Raw genomic sequence first — 11425 nt, forward strand, 5'->3', positions numbered from 1 at the left:
TGCATTCACAGGCTGTCAACAGAGACTTTGCAAACCCCTGGGCACGTTCTGCAGGTCGATGTGGCTGCCTAGAAACGTGATTCCCCAGGCCAAGGCTCGGCCTGGCCCTCCCTAAATCCAGCAAAAGCTGTGGGTAAGCTCCCAAAAAACACAGGCTGCTGAGGGGCTAGAAGCAGTTTTTTGCTGGGGATGAATCTGGGTTGGTTCAGGAGAAACAGTTGGGAAAAATTCCCAAATGGAGGGAAGGGCTGGGATGACAGGATTCGGGTGGTGAGCTCTCCATGGAGTGTCTATCCCACCCCTCCAGGCCTCTGTCCTCAGCACTGCAGGAATCTGCGGTGTGTCCACAGCACGAGGGGTCTGCAGGGAGACTTTTGGGTCATAAATGTCCCCAGACAGTCCCAGGCTTCTGAGTCTTGTTGACAGGTCTGTGGTTAAATGAAATATCGGCCTGAACTGCAGCCTCAGCTGGATTTCCCACTCTGTCCACTCCTGCACTGAGCTGCACCCCAGGGAACGCAGCATTTTGTGTTTGTGCAAACACGTCTGAGGGTGGTAATTGCCAAGACAAGCTTGCTGAGTGCAAATGTGCATCTGCTTGAGGAAAACAGGTATCACAAAGGTGCAGCCCTTTGTCAGGAGGTGCTGTGTCCAGAGCACTGCTGTTCCCTGCACAGGCCAGGGCTCCAAGAATGAGCAGGTTTGAGTGCTGTGAGGTGTTTTGCCAGGGTGAGGGACCTTCCTGCCTGGTGAAAAGCCAAAGCTGCAGAGCAGGTCACCTACAGCCCCTTTTAAATGATGTTCTTTTCCACTGCCCGCCTTTCCAGAGGCTCAGGAATGCTCTAATTATCCATCTTTCCCCTTTCTGGGGAGAGCATCCAAGGAGAGAGGTGATCTGAGGCAAGGCACCACAGAAAGCGTTACCAGCAGTTTCCACAGGAGGAGGAGGAGGAGGAGGAAAAGGAAGACAGCCAGCACAGCTTGTCTGCAAATTTTCCTGTTTCCTTTGGGGACAAAGACGTTCCACAGTCCTCTGTCCACCTTGGGAGGAGAAATGTTATGCTTTAGGGTGGTTATTACCAAGAAATCTGATTCAGAGCTCAGCTATGTTGGGTCTTTAATACTGAAATTGTCAAGTTAATAAATACTAGTGGAAAGGACTGGGGCAGCAGGGAGGCTCTGACTCAGGCTGTCAATGCTCACTCTTTCTAACAACTGTGCCTGTGCCAGCAAGGGCTGGAGGCTTGCCCAGAGCACTGTCACCTCTGACTCCAGCATCAGCATCCTAATTTGGGGATGCTCCTCCCGAAGCTGCTGGCTGCCTCCCGCCTCCTCTGGCCCTCTGCAGCAGCCATCACCTGAGTCTCAGTGGCTGTAAAGAACAGAGGGGATGGTAACCCAGAAAAGGAAAGGAAAACATGGCTTTTCTCATCCTGGAATATCTCCTTTGCCCCTGGAAGTTCCAAGGGAGATGTGATAGTTGGAATGTGCTTCCACCCACAGGTTTTGTAAAAGGCTGGTCCTTTATTATTTTTTACAGAAAATGGGATGATGTGCCCTTCTCTCTGGAAAGACGGTGAGGCAGAAAATTACTTTGCTGCTGCTGCTTATCTTGGATCTGGGAGAGGAGGAAGGATCTCTGGCTTTCGAGGAAAAGCAGATGTCAGACTGGGGAATGAGGGACAGTTTGGGCTAGAAGACATGAAGGCAGCAGGGACTCAGGATTAAAAATGAGATGACAGGGGTTTGGCAAGAGGCTTAGAGGTCTTTATTATCCAGTAGCCAGTGAAAGCCAAGGATAAATCTAGCTAAACTGCACATTTTTGGAGTGTGGTAAAATGAATAGTCTTGTTCTTCCTGGAGCTGACAAATTTAAAAAATATAAAACCAACAAAAAATCCAAACCCCCAAGAAACCAAACACAGAGCAAATCAGAATCCCTTAATTTAAAATATGTGGTTGTCTCTGCTTTAACTGTTGTGAAACTCAGCTCAAATGAGCAAAATGCTTTCTGATTCCTGGGTTATCTAAGTGAAACAAGGACTGATCTGCTGTGAAGCAATGATGGGAGATCAGTGAGGGGATGATGTTGTGAACAGTGATGGGAGAGGAAACACTGATTTGAAGGGCAGTAGCTCCCTGGCTTCTCCTCTCATGGGCATTCTGACAAGGCTAATACTTCTAAATAAAATTGCTTTTGTCTCTAAATGGCAGGGATATCTGAAAGGTGGCTTCAAGAAGGAAAAGGGTGGGACACCCAGGTGTGGTCACAGAGCCCAGGGTGTCACCTGAGGAGGATAACACTTCTTTCCCAGAGCTGTTCCTGTCAGAAATACCAGAATTACCAGAAATAGCAGAGAATTCATGAGGTGAACAGCCAAATAACTGTAGGACTCTGGAACCACTGGAATAAGGAGGGTCTAACCCTCATTGAGGAGCTGTCTTTATAAGCAGGACAGTTTGGATCTTTGCTGGGGACAGGGCAGGTCTCAGGTGTCACTGCTGAGCCTCAGATGGTGGATGAGCAGTGCTGGGCAGCTTCCAGCTGCTCCTTCTGATGGGACAGAAGTGGCAGCACCCTGCTGACTGGCTCTGGTCTCAGCTCCAAGGGCAGAATTTGGATTAGAAAGATTTCCCAGGTGGGGCTTTCCACCCTTCCAGGCACATTTTGCATGGTCAGACAGGCAGACTGTTAGCCAGGCCCCACTGCTGACTAATTTTCAGTGTTTCTTTCCACTCCTGCCTCCCTGCTATCGATTCTGACAGACTGTGGCCTTTTGTTAATCCTCTTGGTGCAGGTAGGTGGATGACAAAGGCAAAAAGCACAGTGCAGGAGCAGCCAAGCTGGCTGGAACAGGGTTAGTCCAGGATGCAGAAGGAGTCCAGCTCTGCAGGACAACACACATGTCCCAGGCTGTAGGGAAAGGCTGCCTGACAAAAGATGAAAACTCACTTAAAACACTGATTTTTTTTGGCTGGCTTTGCTGTATCTCAGTATCTGGTTTGAATTGCAAGGGAAAGGATATTTTGCTACCTTAAATGATGAGGCACAGGCTGGGCACCTGTTCTCTCCTCCTCCTCCTCATCTCTGCCTCCCCAGCAGTGGGAAAGTGGCACAATGAGCACTCCTGCTCTGGTGGTCATTGCTCTGTCCATTCCTAACCTTGGTGTTGGTCAGTGTGACGCCCATTTCAAGGACAGCAAGGTGGCCTTGCTCTTTTGGAGCTCTCACTTCAGTCCCACCTGCTGCCTTCTTGGTTTAGCTCAAAATATTAGTATATATTAAGGCTTGTTTACCTTTTAATTGTGGGCTGTTTTTTGGGTTGTGTTGTGGTGTTTTTGTTTTGTTTTTGGGTTTTTTTGTGGGCTTTTTTTTGGTTTTTTTTCTGTTTTGTTTGTTTGGGTTTTTTGTTTTGTTGTTTGTTTTGTTGGTTTTTTGTTTGGGTTTTTTTTGTGTGTGTGTTTTAATTATACTTTTGCTGTGGGGGTTTCTTCTGGTCTCCTTTTTTATTTACTTTTCTCCCTTTACTGGGTTTTGCACACCAGCATGATGGCAAGCCTGGCTTGGAGGGCCAAGAACACTGTGTGGGGCGGAGAGGATGAGCCACACCACAACCCCTGGCAAACAGCTTTATCTGCTTTATCCACCAGGAGTATCCACAGTCCTATGCTGGCCACAAAAATTATTTACTCCAGCATTTTCATGGAGTGCCTTACAAAGCAACAGCAGAAGAAAAAAAATGTGCATTTTTACATTCAGGAAAAACAAAATCATGAGCCAGGGATGACATCACAGAAGTGTTTTTTCAGAAGAATTCTTGTCTCCCCTAAATGTTCCACACTGTTAGCAGGCCCCTAGCTTAATAATATCCTATGCCATTCTGCTTTAAAAAACCCCAGAGGTTGTTTTTTTTTTGTTATTGTTTTTGTATTTGTTATTTGTTAAAGTGTTTACTTTAAATTAAAAATTAAAATTTTATTTAAATAAAAGTAGAGAAATGCATTGCTGATGTATGGGAGTACCATTCAAAGAGTACTGAGGAAAAACATGAGGGAGAAATACACACACTTTTTAGCACACAGTGCACATTTTTTCTATATGTATTTTAACTAGTTATCTTTTTACTTCTGCTTTTGGGGAAAAAAAATTAAAAATCTTTCATATAGATATATATCAGCTGCAAGACTGGTGAAAGATGTTCTTTTTTGGCTCAAGCACTGATGCAGTTTTGCTGTGTCATGAGAAAGAAAAGGCAAGGATCCAACTCCCATGTTCCTGCCTCTGAACAGACAGGATAGAACACCCCCAACACGTTCCTCTTCAGTTTTGATATAAAATTGGTAAGAGAAATGCTAGATAAATCTTTGTGAGAAGCTTCAGTTTCCAAATAATAGTACAGCTAAAAATACCTGGTTTATATATGGCGGAGAAGAAATCTGTCTTTGTAAAAAAGACATTACAAGGCTGGGATAAAACATTTTTCAGCTGATTCCATCTCCTCAACTTGAGTAACTCGTTGAGGGGGGATTGTTAAAGAGGACATATTAACTCAGGTTTAGGTTTCTAGGAGACCTAAGAGCACATAAAACCATCAGGGAAATAACAAACATCATCTCTTCTGAATTACTGCCTTAAATAACTTCTAAGTGTGCTTTGCTTGGGTGTAGATAAATTTCATGGAGATCAGGTGTCACAGAGTAGAACAGGATGGAACAGGAATCAAGGCAAATGTCTCTGCACTCCTTCCCCACACAAGTAAATCTTCATGGGTGGCATGAGGACTGTTTGACAAAACCAAAACACTACGCAGAAACTTCAAGAAACCCTTCCAGTCCCTTGCTCACCCCTAAATGCTATTTATAAACGTGGAATTCCACTGACGTAACCAGAAAAAGGAAAATTAATGATTTAAACCTGTGTCCCATGTGAATCCTTGTGTTTCTGCAGCAATATGTGTTTTTTAGAACCCAGATATAAGCCTTTCACTTAAGGTGTGCTCCAGAGCACGAAGTCTGGGGTGCCCTCAATGACAGCACACTGGTGGCATCCTCAAAATTGTCCTGAACAGCAAAACAAAAAAGCAAGGAGGAGAAAACAAACCAGACCTAAAGCAGGAAGCACAAAGGCAAGAAAGTGGAAAAAATGTCGGTGTTGTAGCAAGTGGAAATATACATGGAAGGTGGGAAGAAGGAAAGAAGTCAAACGCGGAAAAGAGTGAAGATAATCAAGATTGTCTTGAGCAGATAAGAATTAGTGCATTTAATCTTTTATTATGTTTTTGTCTGGTCCAGAAACTGCTCAGATTCTTGCTCTTTGTTGGTGCTGACTTGATTTCAAGAAAAAGAGGTGGACTGTAAATAAAACTCATTATACTGGAGAAAAAGTTGGTCAAACTTTTCCTCTGCTTTTGTTATTGGTTAATAGACTTATTTCTGTGTGCTTAGGATTTTTTTTTTTTGCTTTCTCTTGTTTTATTTTTAATTTTTTTTTTTTGTTTCAATTGGGCAGCATTAAAAAGTATTCTCTTAATTCCATGCTGAAATATTTTTTTGGTATGCATAAATAAATCTGTGCAGAGATCTTGGCAGGCAAAGGGGTGCATCTCAAACATAGCAAAATGCTGCATAACATGAATTTCTTACATTCAGAGGAATGCTGAAATGTTAAATTTGATCCTCCATGAACCAAACTTGGTGCTGCCTCTTCTTGTGTTTCTACAGCCTGAAGAAACTGGAATTGTGTTAAAGGCTGTGGCTCACCTTAGGTAATTAACTCAGGAATTAATTGGCTTGGTCAACTCTCCTTATTTTTCAGAGCAGCTACACCCAGGGGAGTGCCCTTATCTCTCAGGGGTGCTCTGTCTTTTTTTGGGTAATTGGTCAGTGAGCAGCACCAGGAGCAGTTCAGAGAGAGGGACAAAGTGAGCACTGAAAGGATCCATCCTCTCTCATGGGTCACAGAGACTTTGCAGATCTTCAGGGGGAAAAACAAAAATAAATCTGAGTCTCTAATTACATTGGTATTCTGGGAGCAGTGCTGTTTTCTTTCTGACCAAAACCACCAAATCCACCACAGGCTCCAGCAAAGGAAATAAAGCCACAGAAGGCATAAAATGCAGCTTTACATATTTTATAAATTTTGTTCATCAATACAGGAATAAAGCCAAAGGAGGGAAAAAATATATAAAAAAGAAATTGGGACAGAGGAAATAAGCTGAAAACACTGTGAGAAGAAGGGAGGTAAAACTGTCTTGCAGATGAGAAATTTTGCTCAAGTCCAAATTTAACTGTATTAACCAACAAAGAGAGAACCAGGAGCTAGAACTGACATTGTCAGCAGGAACAGAGCTGTTGATGAAATCAGCAAATCATTTCTAGAGAAAAACTGAAATATTTAAAAGAGAACAAAGACATAAAGCTGTGTCTATTGCAGTGTGAGCGACTAGGGAAGTGTTTAGTAAAAATAAAAAAACCTCTTTTTTTCCCAGAGGGTGGATATTTGAAAGGCAGAGCTCTGTGTCCATGAGAGCAAAGCACAATTGTAGAACAATAACAATTTATGAAACGCTGCTCTGATTGAAAAATATTGAATTTGAGAGACTTATCAGGAGATTTTACACTGATGTAGGGGCAGAAAATTGGGGTACCCAGACCTACTGGCACTGGGTGTGGCAAACCTGATGGTGAAGGTGTGACCTCACCTGTCACTTTAGGACAGTACCAGGCATTTCTGGGCAGCAGCAAAATAACAAATACATGTAAAGAAAGTAATTCAACCATTAACCAGCTAATTAGTCTGACCTCAGCAGCAAACATGGCTTCAGATCAGATTTTGAAGTAAAGTTGTTGAGCAGCAGGAATAGAGTCAGGACTAGAAAGAGGGATAAGATGAAGCAGATATTTGCCAAAGAAAGTCAGAGTAATCTGATATCAGGTATATAATAAAAACAAATGTGTAAGGCTGAGGAATGTGATGTATTATTTGCTTGGAGCTTAGGGAATTGAGTGATATGGTAAAAATATATGAAAATGGCCAGTGAACTGCCTTCAGTAGAATTTCTCTAGTATTTCCACTAATTTTAGCTTATAAAGTAATTGTGACTTTTGGATAAATAAAGTTTTCATATGGCTTGTTAAGCAGTACTGAAAGGAGGAGAGAGGGTATTTAAAATATTAGAAGAAAGAGGGGTGAAAAAGGTAGGATAACATTTAATGCTGAGTGCAAAACACAGCTCTTTGAGGTCCAGTATGAAGAGTTATTGATATAAAGCTTGTACTTGTTAATTTCAAGAGGCAGTGAGGGAGACTGACAGCTAAATACTTTCTATCACCACAGGCTGTTGATCAGCATTGCAGCACAGCTGGGAAGAGCAAATTTGATCCCAGGTCTGAAGAACAAAGCATCGTTACGTGGAAAACAGAAATATTAAGGGAAAATGAGGATTTTATGGATCCTGGAATAAAGATTCTGGAATAAAGTCCTGGCTGGGTGTACTCAAGGAGCAAGAATTCAGATGAGAACCAGTGTAAAGATGAATTCCCGATATTATCAGGTGACAGCATCCAACTAGTACAGTGATCAGGAGGTGATACACTTAGAGAAGAATTTAAAAAGTACACTCAAATGATAGCTGTGGGTATATGGTGCTATCTTATTGGTGTTTCAAAGTGAATTTCAAGGAAGAAAAAAAATGTTATTTGTAAGCCAAAAAACAACAGAAGGAGAAGAACAAGACCATAAAATAAATGTGCAGAATTAGGAGGATGTTTTCCATATCAGAAAACTCTTTCACAGTAAGAAGACCTGAAACCCAGCTTTTTAACAAATTAAACTCAGCCTACAGGAGATTGCATGATGTAAAGAATGGGGAATATAACAGAGTTTCCTTCTCTGCCTCAGGAAATCCCTTTCACCTCTCTGTAAGTACTTAAATACACAATGTTCACACACCTTTTGTAATTCCAAGGCATTCCCAGGCACGCCACCCTGGCAGAGTTTAGCTACACATCTCCTGCATTTCAGCTGTGGAGAGGGATGCTGGATTTGTTAATGTGATTAAAAAAAAAACACACCTGAACACCTTCTACAGCGTTCCCTGATCTCCATCCCATCTCCAGGTGTAGATTTTTTAATCTCTTTTTTATTTCTTTTGCAGCACTGGGGAGGAGAGGGATCCCAGCCCTGGAGGGATTCCACAATGCAGAGAGGAATAGCAAAAACCAGAAGCAAAAATGCCACATCCCAAGCAGTTTCAGTCTCTTTGATTTGTGGTCTGCCTGTGTATTTCAGTGCCTGAACCAGCTGGTGGGAGAGCTCAAATTTAAATCTTTATCCAGCTCTTCTTCAAAAAAGAAACCCTTGAGGCACAGGTGAGTTCTCATGGGGAGGGAGAAGGGTTCACCTTGAAAGATCTGTGAGCTCTGAACTGCTTGGTTTAGTAACAGGGGACATGTATGACAGGTGAATGGCATTTACTGCACTAATTTAACTCTCCAGAAAGATAAAGCTCAGAGATATAAAGCTGCATTATACAAGGAAAGGCAAAATATATGTTTGTTAGACATCAGTGTTTGAAATTTCCTGGAAATTGGTGAGCCCTGGGAAAGAAAGATTATCAGAGCAGCGATAGGTCTTCATTTTGACATCACACTTTCATTTGACCTTCATCCTGTGATTCTGCTCAGAGGGAGAGCAGCTCTCTGACCTTGACAATCCCTCTTTTCATAGGTGCAGGGTGCCTTTAACTTCTGTGACTTTCCTGTGATTTCCTGAGCATTCAGCCCTTTCCTGGTGCCCTGCTCTATCTGGGTAATTCATATTTACACAAAAACTCAAACAGCACGATTTTCTGGCTGTTGATAGGGGGAAATCAAACTTTAAAAAGAGAGAGAGATAGGGAGAGAAGGGACGGTAATTCTGCATTTCTTAATTTTGCAAAATTGATTTCAGCCAGTTTCAAGGAAAGCAGGAGTGAGAGCAGGAAAATCCCTGCTCATTCTGCTTGTCCTTACTGCATAAACCCCCTGATTCTTCCTATGCAGGATAACCCTCAACGACTGAAGCTGGGACTGAAAAAACAGCTGCATTGTGCTGCAGGCTCAAATCCTTCACAGCTATAATCTCTGGGACTCAAACGTGAACCAAACAGGATTATGCAGAAGGCCAGGATAATATTTAGTGTGAATTAAAGGTATGAGGAAAGGCGCTTTTCTTTCAGGGTAAGTTACTTTTTTTGGTTTTTTCCCCCCCTGGTTTACGTTGCTCAATTAAGATCTCTGATGTGCTGAGCCTTTTTAAATAAACCACAGCAATAAATTTCTGTGCTGTGGAGAGCTATGTGGAGAGCAGACCTCTTAAAATCAAATCTATTCTACAATAAACTGAAGTATCTCAACCCACTGCAGTTGTTTATTACTTTAAGATGCATGCTTTTTCTCTCTGTCTTAAATCATCCTGTACTTTACTCACTAACCTTTACAAGGTTGTTACTAAGTGCTATTAAACAGTGCAACTTTTTTTTTTTTTACTTTGCATAGGAGAAGTAATAATTCAACAGAACCAGATTAGGAAACATTTGGTCACCAGTAATAAAAGCATTCAAAAAACAGTGTGACAGCATTAAAAAGAAAAAGTAAATTAAGGGTCATTAAGCACATTATTCTGTTTCCCTCAGCAATTTATGAAGATATTGGTATTTTCTCACTTATTTCCTTACCTTGAATGTGAACAATTCTTTCATGCTCCAGACTTGAGTTGCCAGGGTGAGGTTCAGCCCAACAGACAGAGATCAGCACCAGAAAAAGTAGACTCTTCATCTTTACAGCCAAAAGAATCTTCTTCACTGTAAGGGCATCACATAGGGAGAGGATTGTGAATTTTTGGAAACCTTTTACAGTGTTGCACTGCACAACTTGTTCGAGCAGTGATCTTATGAGGGATTTTTTTTAATGTATTGAACCCACTCAGCTGACAGAAGTTACAGAAGTTAATTTTTTGGGCATGAATATTGGACCATTTTATTGTGGAGTTCTACTAAGCGAAGCTGGCAATCCAAATTTAACTCTGCCTGTGCAGAAAATCAACAAGAAAAAAAATAAACAAGTGCACAGACAAATATTCCTGAGCCCAACTCCTTCCAAGACCACACGTAAGCAGTACCTGTGTTTCAAAAGAGGCTCTGGTGTACTTTTGATTTTCCAGACCTACTCTAGATCTGGTCTGCAAATACAATTAAAACAATCAAAGCTCTGTCACTGTGTCTCTACCCACTGCATGAGGCAATCTGCTGGTGACAGGTTTTCAAGATTAAAACAATCTTCTTGTAGGTTTTGGCTTTTCCATCAAGTCTGCAGCTTAACTTAGCAGTCAGGGTGGCAAATTTGCTCGAGCTGAGCAGCAAAGATGACAAAACATTTATTAGGCTGACTAGGAAGATCAGCTTTACTTCAGATCCACTTACCACTTTAAAAGATGCCTAAACACACACAACGAAATGTTTGAAACCATGCACAAAGTGGGTTAGAGTTGAATTTGCTACCACTGCAGTTGCCCTGATTGATTTTTCATTCATTTCCACCTAGAATGCTGACGCACTAACTGAGTGTGCCAGGTAGGGTCTCTGCAGTCAGCAGAGCTCAGCGCTGCAGGGAAAATCTCTGCCAGCCTCTGAGAAGTAATTAGGCAAATGAGGACCTGAAATAGAAAAGGAGGCATAAAATACAAGAGGTTTTGTGTGGAGGCTTTGGGCTGCTGTTGTGTTTTATGGCTGTAGTTTTTATGAATCTGATTCCTTGAAATAAAAGGGAGTTGTTTCCCAACTTTGCCTTTCAAGAGAGTAGGATTTCCCCCACCCCCCCATCATCAAATAGTGGTGGCATTATTAATATGATCTTTTTCTCAAATGCAGAGAGATAATTCTTTCCTCCTTTTTTTTTTCTCTATCAGAGCAAGAAACACATAAAATTTGCAGAGTACTCAGTCAAAACCAGGATCTAGGTGTAAGTTTTGAAAGCAGTCCCCTACCCCCAAGCAGACACAAAACCTGAAGTGCTTCAAGTCCACATCTAAATGCTGTGACCTGAACCAACCTCTGCTGCAGACTGAAATGCAAAAAAAAAATGCTATTGCCAGTTTTCCATATCAGAACATGCACTTTTACTTGCCTGCCCTTCCATTTCTTCACAGCCAGCTTGGGTGGGAGCTCAAAACCAGCTCAGCATCCCTGAATCCTTCCTGTGGAGTGCCTAGAGGTAGGACAAGTGCTGGCTGCACTCTCTTTCCCAGGTGGTCCAGGCTCAGTAACTCAAGCCTCTGCGGCCACTCCCTCTTTCCTGGAAAGCTTGGGAGGCTGGTGACCTCCATCTGGGAGAGCAAGGACAGATGTGGCTCCCTCTAGAGCACATCAGCCCGAGCCTGGGCTCAGGG

At 42.3% G+C, this 11425-nt stretch overlaps 1 protein-coding gene across 3 annotated transcripts in view; it reads right to left on the reverse strand.

The window, feature by feature from the left end:
- The window catches only part of HAPLN1 (hyaluronan and proteoglycan link protein 1), a 28628-nt gene extending 18812 nt beyond the window's left edge, over positions 1-9816 (reverse strand). The window contains exons 1-2 of one of the 3 annotated variants that reach the window (XM_088054402.1): positions 9717-9816; positions 8082-8084 (exon numbers count right to left, since the gene is read on the reverse strand). In XM_088054402.1, coding sequence (XP_087910528.1) covers positions 8082-8084; positions 9717-9816 — 103 coding nt within the window. Of the gene's footprint in view, positions 1-8081; positions 8085-8299; positions 8303-9716 lie in introns of all 3 variants that reach the window. The other 2 variants (XM_005529446.2, XM_088054400.1) reach the window with 2 other exon arrangements.
- Between the last annotated feature and the right edge of the window lie 1609 nt (positions 9817-11425).

The sequence above is a fragment of the Pseudopodoces humilis genome, chromosome 4 (assembly GCF_049639895.1).
Source record: "Pseudopodoces humilis isolate 2021_Gansu_Grassland_sample_001 chromosome 4, ASM4963989v1, whole genome shotgun sequence".
Classification (NCBI taxonomy): domain Eukaryota; kingdom Metazoa; phylum Chordata; class Aves; order Passeriformes; family Paridae; genus Pseudopodoces; species Pseudopodoces humilis.